Genomic DNA, 18380 nt, shown 5'->3' on the forward strand with positions numbered 1-18380 from the left:
GCCTGCCCGCAGCTCCCTCCCCGGACTTCTCGCCACCCCCCCCCCCCACCCGGAACAGATGCAAGCCCGGCACTTGTCCGAGGTGCCGGGCTCATTTTTAAGCAGATTTGCGCGGGCCGCGGCCGGGTGCAGGCAGCTCCTCCTTAACGGAAGGAGGAGGCCTGCACTTCCCCAGCCTGCCGCACCGCATCGGGTGCCGCAGCGCCGGAATTGCGGCGCGAAACGGCAGTTAGCGCCCTTTTCCAGGCGCTAAGACCCTTCAGTAGCGCCGGCAGCCGTTTGGGCGCGGCGCCACTGAATTTTTGGCGCGCGCAGGGGACTTAGCGCCGGCACTAATTTCCGGCGCTAAAGCCCTGGCTAAGCCAAAACCCAATTTCTAGGCCCATGAGGGTAATCTGTGTGTGGAGGCGGGAGACGTCGGTAGGGTTCTTAATGAATACTTTGCGTCTGTTTTCACAAAGGAGAGGGGCGAAGCAGACATTGCTATCAGGGGGAGGAGTGTGAAATATTAGATGAAATAAACATAGTGAGAGAGGAAGTATTAAGGGGTTTAGCAGCTTTAAGAGTGGATAGATCCCCAGGCCCGGATGAAATGTATCCCAGGCTGTTAAGCGAAGCAAAAGAGGAAATAGCAGAGGCCCTGACCATCATTTTTCAATCCTCTCTGGCTTCAGGTGTGGTGCCGGAGGACTGGAGGACTGCTAATGTGGTACCCTTGTTTAAAAAGGGAGAAAAACATAGACCGAGTAATTACAGGCCAGTCAGCCTAACCTCGGTGGTGGGAACATTATTGGAAAGAATTCTGAAGGACAGGATAAATCTTCATTTAGAAAGACACGGATTAATCAAGGATAGTCAGCATGGATTTGTTTGACTCGATAGTCTGTACAGAACATCATTCCACAGCAGTATCTGTGAATTGTCTACTGTAAATATAATATAACTTAGCAGGTGAGCGTATGATCATCTGTTTTTGAGAGGAAGATTTCACAGAATAATAAGTCTTTCATTTTTTGGGCTGATACATATTTGTGGAAGCTCTCATAAGATTGTAACACTGACCCCTAGTGTCCTTTCAGGTGATCAGCACCTTCAAGCACAAATGCCAGTGCCATTTACTTTCTAACATTTTATTAAAAAAATTCCATACTTATGTCATGCTTCAAAAACCCACGTCCATGAATTATTATGTCACTAAATCATTAGGCCATGTTATCCCATCTTCAGATTTATTGCACCTTAACCCATTTTCAGTCCAGGAGTCACTTAAATGCTGTGACAAATTAGGAAGCTAAAACCTTTTCTTCCAATTTCTCCTGTTCTCTGAAACTCCAAATACACCATCCTGAACATTCTTCCATCTTCCTGAATCCTCATTGTATTGAAGTCGAGATGCAACGCCTCATTCTAACCCATTTTTCCCAGAACGTCAGAACTGCTTAACTCCCTTCCTCTTACAATCTGCAGGCTTTAAACATCTGAGCTTAGCATCACCTAATCACCACTTCTTTATTTATCTCATCTTTTCTGCTACTTTTACTACCCCGGTTGTGTCCTGTGCTATGGCCCTTGGTCCTTCATCAATGTTTCTCCATAATAACATTGAATGGAGCATAGCAGCACTTCACCATCCCAACTGCTGCAACACACAGGAGCAGCACCAGACGTACCTAAAAATGAGGTGCCAACCTGGGGAAGCTGCAACACAGGACTGCATGCATGCTAAAAAGTGGAAGCAGCATGCTATAGACAGGGCTAACAGATCCCACAATCAACGGATCAAATCTAAGCTCTGCAGTCCTGCCACATCCAGTCGTGACTGGTGGTGGACCATTAAACAACTAACGGGAGGAGGAGGCTCCATGAACATCCCATCCTCAATGATATGGAGCCCAGCACATGAGTGCAAAAGACAAGGCTGAAGCGTTTACAACCATCTTCAGCCAGAAGTGTCGAGTGGATGATCCATATCGGCCTCCTCCTGAGTTCCCCACCACCACAGAAGCCAGTCTTCAGCCAATTCGATTTACTCCACGTGATATCAAGAAACGGCTGAGCGCACTGGATACAGCAAAGGCTATGGGCCCCGACAACATCCCGGCTATCGTGCTGAAGACTTGTGCGCCAGAACTAGCCGCCCCTCTAGCCAAGCTGTTCCAGTACAGCTACAACAATGGCATCTATCCGACAATGTGGAAAACTGCCTAGGTATGTCCTGTCCACAAAAAGCAGGACAAATCCAATCCGGCCAATTACCGCCCCATCAGTCTACTCTCAATCATCAGCAAAGTGATGGAAGGTGTCATCGACAGTGATATCAAGCGGCACTTACTCACCAATAACCTGCTCACTGATGCCCAGTTTGGGTTCCATCAGGACCACTCGGCTCCCGACCTCATTACAGCCTTGGTCCAAACATGGACAAAGGAGCTGAATTCCAGAGGTGAGGTGAGAGTGACTGCCCTTGACATCAAGGCAGCATTTGACCGAGTGTGGCATCAAGGAGTCCTAGTAAAACTGGAGTCAATGGGAATCGGGGGGAAAACTCTCCACTGGCTGGAGTCATACCTAGCACAAAGGAAGGTGGTTGTGGTGGTTGGAGGTCAATCATCACAGCCCCAGGACATCACTGCAGGAGTTCCTCAGGGCAGTGTCCTAGGCCCAACCATCTTCAGCTGCTTCATCAATGACCTTCCCTCCAACATAAGGTCAATAATGGGGATGTTCGCTGATGACTGCACAGTGTTCAGTGCCATTCACAACTCCTCAAATAATGCAACAGTCCATGCCCACATGCAACAAGACCTGGACGACGTTCAGGCTTGGGCTGTTAAGCGGCAGGTAACATTCGTGCCACACAACTGCCAGGCAATGACTATTTCCAACAAGCGAGAGTCTAACCACCGTCACTTGACATTCAATGGCATTACCATCGCCGAATCCCCCACTATCAGCATCCTGGGGGTCACCATTGACCAGAAGCTTAACTGGACCAACCACATAAATACTGTGGCAACAAGAGCAGGTCAGAGGCTAGGTATTCTGCGGCGAGTGTCTCACCTCCTGACTCGCCAAAGCCTTTCCACCATCTACAAGGCACAAGTAAGGAGTGTGATGGAATACTCTCCACTTGCCTGGATGAGTGCAGCTGCAACAACACTCAAGAAGCTCGACACCATCCAGGACAAAGCAGCCCGCTTGATTGGCACCCCATCCACCACCTTAAACATTCACTCCCTCCACCACCAGCGTACCGTGGCTGCAGTGTGTACCATCTACAATGCACTGCCGCAACTCACCAAGGCTTCTTCGGCAGCACCTCCCAAACCCACGACCTCTTCTACCTAGAAGGTCAAGGGCAGCAGGCGCATGGGAACACCACCACCTCCAAGTTCCACTCCAAGTCACACACCATCCTGACTTGGAAGTATATCGCCGTTCCTTCACCGTCGTTGGGTCAACATCCTGGAACTCCCTACCTAACACTGTGGGAGTGCCTTCACCACACGGACTGCAGTAGTTCAAGAAGGCGGCTCACACCACCTTCTCGAGGGCAATTAGGGATGGGCAATAAATGCTGGCCTTGCCAGCAACGCCCACATCCCATGAAAGAATTAAAAAAAACACAGTTGCAAGAGGCACTGCAAGGCACAGTGTTTTGGAGTCGCACACTGACCTGAAAGATTAGAAGCAATCTGAAGCTATCCTGCCAGCTAGCATCCTCTCATGTTCACAGTTTGGACTATTTTATAACCACATGCCCCTGGAACATTCTGTGGTACCCTGTGTAAGTGTGCAGGATGCTAGTGGAGCAGTCATCACTCATTATCCAGGAGTACCTTTTATCTTGCGGTCTGAAGCAATTACCCCAGCAGAAAACAAAGAGGCTAGGAAACTCTGCTCCTCATCTTAAATAAGGATCAAATGTTCTTTGTAAATTGGTATAAGTAGTTAGTAGTTTGACCACATTGGATCCAAAAGAAGGATGTTGTGTAGAATCTACCAAATATTTCTAAATCTGTCTCTATCAAACACACATCCTGCATCCTGCGTCAGGTTTACTAAAGGGAAATCATTGCATTAAGTAGGTTTGAAAAATAAAAACCTTGACAAATAACATGAAAGATATTTCTCTCAGGAAATAGATTTGCTGCAAACTTCAACACGCAGTGTTGACTGAGGATATGATAGTTTGATGATGGGCCAACATTTGATGCTGTAACTTGACGAGCAATATCTTTGGGTTTTACAGGTGGAATTAGGTCACGGATAGAGTTTCTGTTTTATTAGGCATTCTTGGAAATTTCTTCATTTTTTATCTCTTCTGTAACATAACTGATGTCTTGCTTTAATACCTAGGGATCGACTGAACAAGATCGTGGTGGATACCGAGGCTGGCCCCTTTAAGAATTACACAGTGGTGTTCCTAGGTTCTGAAACTGGGATTATTCTCAAATTCCTCATTAGACCAACTACAAGTACAAACCTTGTCAATCGGAGCCTATTTCTAGAACATTTTGATGCCTACAGCCCAGAGAAGTGAGTATTACTTTATTCTTTTCTTGTACACAGGGAGACATCAGTCATTAATTACAAAGAGATCAGCAAATATCAGAGAGGGAAAAAGAGACCTGTAACCCAATTCAGGGGCTCAGATAGATTCTAGCCTCTCATTTCTGTCTCTCCATCACAGCCTTTCTTTTCTCTCTCTATATCAACACTATTATAGTCATTGCTCTTATGAAGTTTCCTCTCTTGTTCCACCCAAGTACAAAAGACACCATCCTACACAATCTTTCACCTCCCTACATCTTCACTGCATTGCTGTCAAATTCAGTGCACATTCTCCTACTCCAACTCATTCCTTCCCAAGATCTCAATGTTGTGCCACTTCTTACCTTCCTCAGTACTTCCCTTCTCACAATCTACAGGAAATCCATCTAACCTTGGTTTCTAGAATTACCTTGCCTTCTCTCTTATTCCATTCAGTCTTGTCCTGCAATATGGGTCTGGCCTTCTCAGAAACCACCCCTGCAAATCTTTTCTTCACTTTTCAAAGACTGTATTGAAGCAGCACGATAATGGGAAATCAAGACCTTTTGTTTATTTGGACTCTTAGAAAATATTAGAGCAGCCCGCAGCAGTGTTGCCTGTTAGCTAAAGGCATGTGGATCTAGGGGTGAAATAGGAAATTGAATAGAAAAGTGGTTAGAAACAGAACTTGCCATTTTCTGGTTGGAAAGAGCTGAGTGGCAGAATGCCTCCGGGAGCAATCCTAAATCCTAGCTAATCTTCATGAATGATCTGGTTGAGAGGGATTTATTAACAGGACAGCTAAATTTGCAGATGATACAAAATTATGTGGGAAGGTTAACGAGCAGCAATTAGCACGCAGAAGGATCTGGAAAGAACTTGTGCATTTTAATGTTAAAAAAATGCACTGCATGAGGTTGCAAAAGATGAGGCTTTGCAAGCTCATGGAAACTGCCTTAGGCTATTTTCCCAATGACTGAATGAGTATTACACGTCCCAGTATCTATATATATAAATCGGTCGGTGTGTCTGTCTGTCATTCTCTCATTCTGTCTGTCATTCTGTCTGTCATTCTGTCTGTCATTCTGTCTGTCATCGCCTGTGCGTCTGTCGGGCTATGCGCTCGAAAGTTACAGGGCGTACTTACGCGCGCGTTACCTCCAAAGAAAGCTTACGCTTCCGAGACGGTTTTAAGCGTATTTACGTTTCGGCCGGGCTAAAATCCCGCCCGCGGTATCCCAAAAACCTTCAACGTTCCGCTCATTAGCATCTCATTATCCGCTCATTAGCGACAGAGTGACCTCGAGCTCGACCAATCGTACGCCGGGTTGCTGGCGTGTGCCGCCGGGCCAATCGGTGCACGTGTGGCCGGGCCTTATCCTTCTGAACCGAGGTGAGTCGCCGCCATCTTGATTCCAAACTTTTCCTTTCTTTTTCCCGCTTTCTGCGTCTTAAAAAAAAACGTTGCTTTTAAAACACATGTTTTTAAAAAAAATGATTTAGAAAGTAATTAACTTATCTAATCTCATTAATTTTCCTACCTTTCCCCGTTTTTCCAGGTAGGCCTAGAAGCCTCGGCGTCTCCTCCGCACCCACGCCCGAGCTAGGCACCTCCCGGCCCCACTCAAGGCTGGAGGGCCGAACCTCAGCCCAGCGCCGCTAGGGTGCGTGCGCAGCAGGAGCTGAGACGCGCCATCTCTCTCTGGCTCGGCCGGGGGGCGGGGCTTGCTGAGCGTCAAGCGTTACCCTGGCAACCCCGGCCGGCCGTCTCGCACAGCCGCAATCGGCGGTCTTCACCTCGGGCGGCGGGGGGTGGGGGTCGCGACCCTCGGGGGGGGGGGGGCCGCGACCCTCGGGGGGGTTGGCCATGCGCGCAGCAGGAGCAGCTGAGACGCGGCGTCTCTCTCTCTCTCTGGCTCGGCCCGGGGGCGGGGCTTGGTCAGTGTCACGGTTACCCTGGCAACCGGGCCCGCCAGCCGAGCCAGAGACGCCGCGTCTCAGCTCCTGCTGCGCGCGCAATCGGCGGTCTTCACCTCGGGGGGGGGGGGGGGGGGGGGCGCGACCCTCGGGCGGGGGTGGGGGGGGCGCGACCCTCGGGGGGGGCCCGACCCTCGGGGGGGCCCCCGCCCTCCCTTCCCCCTGCCCTCCCTTTCCCCCCTCCCTTCCCCCCCGCCCTCCCTCCCTTCCCCGCCCTCCCTTCCCCGCCCTCCCTTCCCCGCCCTCTCCTCCCTCCCCTCCCCTCCTCCCCCTCCCCTCCCCCTCCCCTCCCCCCTCCCCTCCCCTCCCTCCCCTCCCCTCCCTCCACCCTCCCCTCCCCCCCCCCTCCCTCTCTTCCCCCAGTCGCTCTCTCTCTTCCCCCCCAGTCACTCTCTCTCTCTCTTCCAACAACAACATTCCCTCGAAAAAGCCTCGGCACCGCCGGGCACTTCAGCTAGTGATAATATAAACTAGAGAGGTACCAATTCCGATTGCTGGTCTGTGTTGAGTTTGCTGATCTCAGGCAGGGTGATACTAAGGCTAAGGCTGCAACAATCAGTACGCTTGGGCTAGGGACAGGAAAAGGGTGCTGCTTCTGATGGCTTCCCTTGACCCCTGCAGGCAAGTTTTGAGTGAGAATAAGTTTGGGTTTGACGGGGATCTTTCCATAGTCAAATATCCTGCCAGCACTCAGTGTCTAGGCTCACACATAAAACATTTTCATTTCAGCGAAGTACTAAAGGACTTCCAACATTTCAGGAATAATACCCCAACAAGAGTCAGCGGGGTGGGGGGGGGGGGGTGAAATTGGACATGGGCGGAGACAGAAATCAAGTGGAATCGCATTTGCCGACCGTTATACAACACGCCCGTTATTCAACCTATTGAAGTCAATCGGGCAGTGCATGTAACAGGCAAACAATGCGATACTGCCTGTTTTGCGTCTCCATCCATATATAATTACACCCCCAGCACCTTCAAAAGGGGAGACAAAATTGGAAAAAAAACTATAGCACCAGTAAACAGCAATTTAAAGAGGTGAATAATATTTTTGAAATTATATTCAGATAATTTAAGAAATCTAACAGCCCAGAAATTTGGGTTGGAGGCTTCCTGCGGGTGCAAGCCTCTGACCTGCACGTACCTAGCACGCCGGCCGTTGAGCTGTGGGCCCGCATGGTCTTCCGATCCTGGGCCTCCTCCAACTGCCGGCGCGCAGTGCTTGCATATCCCAGGGGCGCAGTCAGTTCGAAGCGTCCCCTGGGATCACGTGGGCCATGGAGAGCCAATGGTAGCAGGGAAATGCTCATTCATAAATTTGACAGGAAGAGCTGTCAAACCTATAAATACTATAAGCCCTAAAACATAACTAAAACTTCAAATACATTTTTTTTAAATCACATTTTTAAAATAACTATAAATTACATGAAATAACTATTTTAAACAATAATTTAAATTTTTGAAAAAATTAATTACATTTTCTAACAGGGCTAAAAATAAACTTACCTTTCTTTAAAGTATTTAAAAATAATAAACCTGTGGAAAAAATGTTTTAATGTTAATTAATTCACCACTTACCTTGTTAAAAGCAGGCCTTGCGCCTGCTTTTTAAAAGTGTAACTGCTGGAGACTTACCCTCCCGGAGAAACCTGCAAAAAAAATGTAAGTTCAATGTGCATGCGCTGCCTCTCTGGCGCACGCATTCCACCTGTCAACCCCTTCTTTCAAGAGAACGGAAGTTACGGTTTCCTGCGCATGCGCAGTGCATGCATGAAACCGGCACTTTCGTTGGGCCTACGCGTGAGTACCCAGTGCGTACTCGCGCGTGGGGACCCGAATTTCTGGGCCAATATGACAATATTAGCTTTCTAATGCAGTTAGACCATATGTAGGATAGTGTCTAGTTTTGGTCTCTATACTTAGGAAGAATATAGATGATCTAGAAAAAGTGCAATAAAGAGCAAATAAAATTTCTGGGCTCCCTTCCAAGAACTGTGAAGATGGATAGGAAGATTTTAGGTCTTCTTAAAGCACAGAGAATTAGAAAGGGCCAATGGTACAGGTATTTAAAATGGTTGATAGGAATTGATTGAATACAAATTAATCTTCTTCAAACTGGATGTGGAGCAAGCTTCTAAACAAGGAAATTAAGGGCAATTTCTTTCAGAAGGAAGTCAATATGCAGCTTAAACTGCAGTCTCATGTCATTAATGCAGTACTACTGGATTCACCTTTAAAACAGTACCCCACAAGAGTCAGCATCTTCAGGAGGGTAGCAAACTGGGGGAGGGCAAAAAGTGTGAACTGTCATATTAATAGTTATTGACAGATTATTTACTATATAATTATTAACCAAAATATATTAATTGTGTCAGCTGTGGCTCAGTGGGTAGCCTCCGAGTCAGAAGGTTGTGGGTTCAAGTTCCACTCCAAGGACTTGAGCACAAAAATCTAGGCTGACACTCCAGTGCAGTGCTGAGTGAGTGCTGCACTGTCGGAGGTGCCGTCTTTCAGGTGAAACGTCAAACTGAGGCCCCATCTGCTCTCTCAGGTGGACGTAAAAATCCCGTGGCACTATTTCGAAGAAGAGCAGGGGAGTTATCCCCGGTGTCCTGGCCAATATTTATCCCTCGATCAACATAACAAAAACAGATTATCTGGTCATTATCACATTGCTGTTTGTGGGAGCTTGCTGTGTGCAAATTGGCTACCGCGTTTCCTACATTACAACAGTGACTCCACTTCAAAAGTACTTCATTGGCTGTAAAGTGCTTTGAGACGTCCGGTAGTCGTGAAAGGCGCTATATAAATACAAGTCTTTCTTTCTCTTTCATCCAGTTGCTTTTTTGGGACCTTGCTATGTGCAGGACAACTGGCGCTGCCTTCTGCATAGCAACAGTGACTGTACTTCGAAAGTAATTCATTGTGTGTGACCCACTTTAAGATGTCCTGAGAAATGTGATGCGGCGTTATATAAATGCAAGTTCTTTTTAATTATGCCGTTGCGAAATGCTGTTTCATAATCACCTAAGGTAACAGATAACCTACTCTTCATTCCAGGTGTGACAGCGAAGGACGGGAGCACCGGAGGATTGTGGGAATGGAGCTCGATAAGATTAGTGGAACACTGTTGGTCGCCTTTTCCTCTTGTGTCGTTCGCGTGGCATTTGCCCACTGTCAGCAGCATGCTGCCTGCATGAAGTGAGTCCAACCCATCAATCTGTGCAAGGGTTGAAAGTTCTCAAGCATTGAAATAATAATTTCAGATGACGTTTGAAATATACCAGTTTATTTTCCCGGTTCTGTTTCCATTTTCTCCCTTCCTGTCTTGCACAGGCATTCTTACCGCTGAGTCAGAAGGCTGTGGGTTCAAGTCCCATTGAAGACTTGAGCTTATAATCTGGGCTGACACTCCAGTGTAGTACTGAGAGAGTGCTGCACTGTTGCTGGTGCCATCTTTCAGATGAGACGTTAAAACGAGAGCCCACCTACCTGCTCGGGTGAATATAAAGGATCCCAAGGTGCTATTTGAAGAACAAAGTTCCACCCAACCAGTGTCCTAGTCAACACTCCTCTCCCAACCAACACTGCCAAAACAAATATTTGTTCATTCATCTCATTTGCTGTTTGTGCTACACTGATGTGAGCACTTAGCTGCTGTGTTTTCCTACATAACAACAGTGACTGCACTTCCAAAAAGCAATTAATTGATCGTAAAGCACTTTGGGACATCCTGATAGTGTGAAAAGGCACTATATCAATGCATGATCTTTCTTTCTGCTTCAACAAGCACAGCTGAGACCTAGATACCTCTCTCAAGCAGCTATTCTTCCTGAGCTTTGACGATGTTTCAGTAGGCTATTTGATAGTGGCAAGCTTCACTCCAAGCCTGATTCTGTCCTTGTCTAACATCCACGCACACACTTTCCAACAGGAGTCACTGGACAGTGGTCACAAGCTGGATCCCGGGACATTTTTCCCACAACTCTAGCCCTGGCACACTGAGGACAATTGTAGCCTCAACTGCTTTTTCTCGCCTGAGTTCCGCTAACTAAACACAGAATTGGAATTGTACTTGATCCAAATGGCTCATTAGACAGTGAACGTACTCACAAAGCTATTAGGGCAGGTCTTGAACAAAATGTTACCGAGGCTGTGATGATGGTATTACAGCATTGTGACACCATACCATGGAGGGGGAGATCCTAGTTCACACTCATGATTTCCACACAGGGCATTCCCAGACCTGGATAAGGGAGAGAATGTTTAGTCTGGAAGGAATAAAGGTAATAGCACTCTTCAGTGGCTCATTAGGTAATGCACTGCCAAGTATGGGTATGAACCATAGAGACCAAGGGGGGAAAATTGGCTCGCGCCCCCTTTGGGGCGCTAACTTCACCGGGCGCTACTTTTAGCGCCCCGAAAAAGTTAGCACCCCCGCGCCTGAAATTCAAAGTTAGCACCCCCGCGCCACGTAGCGCTGTGGTACTGCAAGCCTCCCTCCCCTGATTAAAGGGGAGGGGCCTAGCGCAGCGTGCACTGGGGCCCTGCTGGACCACCGGGGAGCGGGGTGACGGCAAAAGAGCCCAGCACTCAAGAGGAGTGCCAGGCTGACGGACTGCGGACGGCACCCCGCAGGGGGAGGCCAGAGTGGGCAGGTGCTGGCAGGCGGCCCAAAAAAAATGGCTGCCCGGCACCTGCCCTTTAATTATTGCCGCCCCGACCGCAAAAACGCCCCCCCTGACTCTGTCGGACAAAGCGTCCGGCGGTAGGTCAGGGGGCGCGAGCCAAGTTTGCGGATGGCGCGCAAGCAGGGTGCTGCGCATGGCGATGACGACATCACCCGAGGCGCAGTGCCATAGGTGGCTACCGGCTACCGCCTCTGATAACCTCCCGCTGAATTTCACGGGAGGCGTTAGTGGCGCCGCGCCCGGACGCTAGTTGGTTTGCACCCTCGGGGCACTAACGGGAGGTGCAAAACAACCGAACTTTTCCCGCCAAGATTCCCAGTCTGTGCTGTATAGGCTCAGGGTGACCAGTGAACCAAATCTTGGCAGACTCAGCTTCCAGTATGACAAACGGCACCCTAAATTTAGTCTTTATTAATTAGGAGAAAACTATCAGGTAAATTTTTAATATTAAATAAAAATACAGCTGATCTTAGCTGAGGCATTGGGACACTCAAGGTTCCTGAGACCCACCCTTGCAAACTACCACCCCATCTCCAACCTCCCTTCTCCAAAGTCGACGTCTCCTAAATCCATGCTCACCTTTCCCGCAACTCCATGTTTGAATCCCTCTGATCAGGTTTCCACCCTGCCGCAGTGCTGAAATGACCCTTATCAAAGTCACAAATGACCTCCTTTGTGACTGTGACCGCAGTAAACTATCCCATCTCATACATCTCAGCCTTTCACAGGGTTGACCATACCATCCTTCTCCATCACCTCCCTTCTGCCGTCAAGCTGGGTGGGACTGTCCTCACCTGGTTCCACTCTTATCTATCCAGTCGTAACCAAAGAATCATCTGCAATGGCTTCTTTTCCCACTCCTGCACCATTAACCACTGGAGCCCCCCAAGGATCTATCCTTGGCCCCCTCTTATTTCTCATCTACATGCTGCCCCTCGCCGACATCATCTGAAAACATGACGTCAGGTTCCGCATGTACGCTGACGACACTTAGTTCTACCTCACCACCACCTCTCTTGACCCCTCCACTGTCTCTGATTGTCACACTGCTTGTCCGATATCTAGTACTGAATGAGCCGAGATGTCCTCTAACTAAATATTGGGAAGACTGAAGCCATTGTCTTTGGTATCTGGCAAAAACTCCATTCAATAGCCACCGACTCCATCCCTCTCCCTGGCTACTGTCTGAGGCTGAACTAGACCATTTACAACCTTGGTGTCGTATTTGACCCTGAGATTAGCTTCTGCTCCATCACCAAGACTGCCTACTTCCACCTCGGTAACACCGTCTGTCTCTTATCTGGTGCTGAAATCCCCATCCGTGCCTTTGTTACCGCTAGACTTGACTATTCCAATGCTTTCCTGGCTAGCCTCCCATCTACCACCCTCCATGAACTTGAGCTCATCCAAAACTCTGCTGCCCATATCCCAACTCACACCAAGTCCCGTTCACCCATCACCCCTGTGCTCGCTGACCTATGATGGCTCCCAGTCCGGCAATGTTTCGATTTTAAAATTCTCATAATTGTTTTCAAATCTCTCCATGGCCTCGCCCCTCCCTATCTCTGTAACCTCCTCCAGCCCTACAACCCTCCGAGATCTCTACACTCATCCAATCCTGGCTTCTTGTGCATCTCCGATTTTAATTGCTTTACCATTGGCCACCGTGCCTTCAGCTGCCAAGGCCTTAAGCTCTGGAATTCCCTACCTAAACCTCTCCGCCTCTCCCCTTCTCTCTCTTTCTTTAAGACGCTCCTTTTAACCTACCTCTCATCTGCCCTAATATCACCTTATGCGACCCGATGTCAAATTTTGTTTGATAACACTCCTGCGAAGTGCCTTGGGACATTTTACTACGTTAAAGGCGCTGTATAAATGCATGTTGTTGTTGTTGTTGAGATAGGGAGAGGAAAAATCTCTCAGGGTCCCTGCTCCTGATAGATAGCTTGTTGGAAAAATTCACATGCATAGATCCTGGGTGAAGACAGGATCAGACTTAACTGTGATTTGCCCCCTCAGTCAGATAGCCTGCTAACATTCACTGTCTAGGCTCACAGGTGAAAATGGGCAAGTGGGCAATGTGCCTGGCACTGGTGAAGCCATATCTCAGCAAAAGTCAGAAGAGCAGAGAGAAATGGGGAACAGGAAAGAAAGATGACTAAAGGGATTTGAGGCCAATTCTTTCAAATTGGCCTTATTTTTTAGTAACCACAAAGTCAATGGAGCTTGAAGCATCACCTAAACTTGCCAGCAAGACCAACTAAGGTCTGTGGACGCATGTGCCCATTGCAGGATGAATTCTACACATGCAAAGGTAATGCTCATCCACGTGTATGAGACCAGAATGTGAAGCCGCCTCTTCAGAATCTGGCATTTTGAATGAACTGTTGTGATTTGCAAAGCGATTAAAAAAAAAATTACCCTGCCAACTTTCACAATGCAATCTAACACTAATCCAGACTGCATGTCAATAGAAGCAAGCACACCATTCACTGTAAACCGCAGAGAAAACCCCTGTACTGAACAGCAGGTCCATATTAGAATTCACTGCTTCGCTACTCTGCCGATTGAAGCTTGACACATTTTTTAATGCCTTTCTTACGCTGCGTATAGATGTGAAACTCAGACTAGGGGGGAAAAAATGGGAAGGCAAAATTGGCTATAGTACATCAAAGCTGAATCTGTCTCGGGGAGGTTTTGGAGGGCACTCAGAAAGAAAAATTAGTTTTGCTGCTGCCAACTGAAAGGAAATGTTAGCTTTGACAAAAAGGTTACATGAGATCTGATAAGCATTTAATTAAAATGTGAAAAATAGAAGCTTTAACAAAGTTAGTTCCCTGCCAGACCCCTCAAATAATGCTAAGTTCTAAGGGAATTAAAAGTACAGCAATTAAATTTGATCCAATGTGAAATACTGTGCTTTATCCAGCCCACAACATGTTCAAATTTTGAAAGAGTTGGCGTTTCAAAGTATTAGAACAATCTACTAGTGTTGTCCTTTCACCTCCAAGATCAGAGCCTGAATCATATTCTGACAGCACTGAGGTGAAAGGTCATAAGAATATAAGAAGTAAGAGCAGGAGTAGGCCATACGGCCCCTCGAGCCTGCTCCGCTATTCAAGATCACCGACCTCAACTCCACTTTCCCACCTGATCGCCATATCCCTTGATTCCCCTAGAGTTCAAAAATCTATCTATCTCAGCCTTGACTATAGTCAAAGACTCAGCATTCACAGCCCTCTGGGGCAAAGAATTCCAAAGATTCATAACCTTCTGAGTGAAGAAATTCCTCCTCACCTCAGTCTTAAATGACCTACCCCTTATCCTGAGACTGTGCCCCCTAGTTCTAGACACTCCAGCCAGGGGAAACAACCTTTCAGTATCTACCCTGTCAATCCCCTTCAGAATCTTGTATGTTTCAGTGAGATCACCTCTCTTCTAAATTCCAGAGAGTAAAGGCCCATTCTACACAATCTGTCATCATAGGACAGCCCTCTCATCCCAGGAATCAATCTAGTGAACCTCCGTTGCACCGCCTCCAAGGAAAGTATATCCTTCCTTAGATAAGGAGACCAAAACTGTGCACAGTACTCCAAGTGTGGTCTCACCAAGGCCCTGTACAATTGTAGCAAGACTTCCTTACTCTTATACTCCAACCCCCTTGCAATAAAGGCCAACATGCCATTTGCCTTCCCAACTGCTTGCTGTACCTGCATGCTAGCTTTCTGTGTTTCTTGCATGAGGACACCCAAATCTCTCTGAACACCAACATTTGAAAGTTTCTCACCAGTAAAATAAATCCACTTAGCATTTATTAATGAGGAGAAAAATATGAGGCCACTGTTTTAAAAATTAAAGAATAAAACAAATGATCTCTGTTAGGTGACAGCACGGTGGATGGGGGCTACAATTGGCATCAGTACCCCTGGGTTAAGGAGAAGGTTAAATGAGTCAGGGTTCCTACGACTGATTATGATCCAGTGCCTCCTGCTGAAAAATGTGCATGTCGGATAAGGACTGAGCTTGGTTGTAATGCCCCTACCGTTAAAGAGACTGCCAGCGTCCACTGGCTACCCTCCCACATGAAGAGTGGCCATTTGAGTGAGGTGCCAAGAGGACGGCAAGTGCCCATGGAACCATAATACAGCAAGAGTTGGTGCCTTCAGGAAAGGACGGGAGAAAATTGGGGCAAGTGCCAATGTGGTTACTGTCAGCCTTGGTTCAGTGGGTAGCACTCTCACATCTGAGTCAGAAGGTTGGGAGCTCCAAGTCCCACTCCAGAGACTTTGAAAACAAAATCTAGGATGACACTCCAGTACAGTACTGAGGGAGTGCTGCACTGTCGGAGGTGCCGTCTTTCGGATGAGATGTTAAACCGAGGCTCCATCTGCCTTCTCAGGTGGAAGTAAAAGGTCCCATAGCACTAGTTCAAAGAAGAGCAGGGGAGTTCTCCCCGGTGTTGTGGCCAATATTTATCCCTCAACCAATATCACTAAAACAGATTATCTGGTCATTATCACATTGCTGTTTGTGGGATCTTGCTGTGTGCCAATTGGCTGCCATGTTTCCCTGCATTACAACGGTGACTAACTTTTGGCTGAAATCGCTTTAGGACGTTCGGTGGTCGTGAAAGGTGCTATATAAATGCACATCTTTCTTTTACCATACTCCTCTTCAGAATCAGTATCCGAATGGAGTCCTGATGATGGAATCCATACTTGAGGATGAGCCCTGTGAGACACATTACTAAATTGGTTGCCAGGGAAATGTGTTATGTTGGCACAAGATGATACACATCTTATCAGCTGGATCATAAAACAGTAATAGCATCAGGAAACATTATTGAATCTTGAGCCTTCAATTGGGCTGGAGCCATCAGCTTAAATATCAGCTCAGCATACACAGGCTGAGGAATTAGCGGCATGCAATTTTACAGCACCAGCCAATGTTTGGAGCTAGGGAAGCAGTGAGTGAGTTAGTCAGGAATATTCTTAAGGCTTAAGGGGGAAAAATTCGGTTGGTTAGGGCCTCCGGGGGGGTGCTAACGGAGCGCTAGGAACTTAGTGCCCGAGCGCAGCGATTTTAACGCCGTTCACAAAATTGACCAGTCGTTTTGCGGCAGTGCTAAACACTACCGCCACAAACTCCTGCGCCCGCAGATCGTGACATTAATTGAGCATGTAGCGCCCCAGGCCGGATATTGAGTCGCTCCCCCTGCCTTAGCGACTGCCGCTAAGAACGACAGGTAGAGGGGAACGTTTTCAAGTTGGGAAGGGGCTGGGGAGCGCTATTTAAAGGCGGGCGCTTCCTGCCTTTTCTTGTCGGCGAAATTTTTGGAACATGCTTGAGAGGGAGAGAGACGTCTGGAGAGATTCAACGCTGTCCGAAGGAGTTTTGACCTCAGCACCACTTTGGAGGTTCCTAAGTACTGCGCTCTTGCCCTGGGTCTATCCATTAGTGCTTCCAACACAATTGCTTTAGGAGGTCTCTCCAGGCCGAGATTCAAGGCTGCAATGAGCAGAGTGTGGCTGGCCAGCAAGATGGCCCCTCCCCTTTAAGAACTGGACGGTGCCAGTCTGACTGGCTTCCATGGTAACTGACATCGCCTGAGCTTCGGTAGCGTTCTGAGGTAGCGCCTGGCTCCCCGACGTTAGCGCCTCAAGAGAGGTGTGTAGCGCCTGATTTAGCGCTCAAATCACCTCCAGGAGCAATAGAGGCGAATTTTGCAGTCGGTGGCGATAATTAGCGCCGGACGCTAAACTTTGCGCCCGGCCGATATTAGCGCACCGAAATGGGCGATACCCAATTTTTTCCCCCTAAGACATCTCCTCAATCACTTAATGAACCAGAGGTAAAATATGCCTGTTCTCCATTGTCTCAGTCAGTAGAGCACAGTGTGGAGACGGGAGTGGAACTATAATTTTCAGAACCAAAAAATAAAGATTGATTCAAAGGAGTGAATAGATCAATAATATATATGTGTTTAGGAACCTGGTTGGAATATATAATCATTGGCATGTAATCATTGGTGTGTAATCATTGGCATGAGAGATCACAAATACACACAGAGCAAGAAACAATTACATGGCCCATCGGACCCACTGCTTCCACAGCTTGTACAATCTACCCTATTATGGCCTCCATCCCACCCATTTAATCTACTTCCACAGATCCGGTACAATCTGTCCTATCATGACTCTAGACCACCAATTTAATTTTCTTCCACAGTCGATATACAATTCAACCCGATCATGTACTTCACCCAACCCATTTTATCTCCTGCGACAACTCAAGTACAATTTACCCTATCATGGACTCCACCCTATCCATTTAACCTTGTGAGACCGTTCTGCATAAATACTTCCTGATCCTTAAAGCAACATTCCAGGAGATGCCACCATTCTCACATCACCACTATCCAATCTAAGCCTGCTTAGATCCAGACAACATACCCATAAGCCCCCAAAGGAGCAGAACCATTGCATCCCAAGCAACGTTCCCTCTAAGCTGCGCGGTCGCAGTCCCACACAGCTCTCTGCCGGTCCCACGCAGCCCGGGACCGGCTTTTTCAATGTTAAGTTAACTGTGAATAAGAACATAAGAAACAGGAGCAGGAGTAGGCCAATCGGCCCCTCGAGCCTGCTCTGCTATTCAATAAGATCATGGCTGATCCAATCTTGTCCTCAACACCACCGGCACCTTAAAGGGGCCGTGCACCCAAAAAAAAATTAGGGGGAACATTGGCCCCAGGAGTATTTGATCATCTCAGTCTATGGCTGTCAAAAACCAACAGTTCCACCCCCTGCCCCCAATCCGTTACTGAACTGCATATGAAGGAGTTCATTGTCTCCACCGCAACTGCTTTTCCTGGGAGTATGCTCTGCCCTAGCTCCCCAGTGGCTGTGTACTGTTCAGTATGGAGCTGAATCATACAAGTCATAAAGTTCCCAGGTTCGATCCCTGGTCTGTGTTGAGTTAACTCACCTCAACCTCCACATTACAATTGGCCTCCGCATCCCTTGAGCTCGAGAGGAAAAATCACCCAGTCTTTCCACATCTGACCAATGTCCAGGACCTCTTGCTGGAAATTCATGTTTGGATGCCGGGTGAGATCAGGATGAGCTTCAGCCGCAAAGCCCCCTTTAATCGAATAGCTTGCCAACACTTCAACATAAAGAA

The 18380-nt window shown here is 47.8% G+C and overlaps 1 protein-coding gene across 1 annotated transcript in view; it reads left to right on the top strand.

Moving 5' to 3' along the window:
* The window catches only part of LOC147108294 (semaphorin-6B-like), a 789919-nt gene that overhangs the window by 733803 nt on the left and 37736 nt on the right, over window positions 1-18380 (top strand). The window contains exons 14-15 of the mRNA XM_086004876.1: window positions 4360-4539; window positions 9571-9711. Of these exons, the coding sequence (XP_085861002.1) occupies window positions 4360-4539; window positions 9571-9711 (321 nt within the window). The remainder of the gene's footprint in view (window positions 1-4359; window positions 4540-9570; window positions 9712-18380) is intronic.

Source organism: Somniosus microcephalus, chromosome 13 (genome assembly GCF_052327205.1).
Source record: "Somniosus microcephalus isolate GS21.2 chromosome 13, FLI_Smic_1.0, whole genome shotgun sequence".
In the NCBI taxonomy this organism is placed as follows: domain Eukaryota; kingdom Metazoa; phylum Chordata; class Chondrichthyes; order Squaliformes; family Somniosidae; genus Somniosus; species Somniosus microcephalus.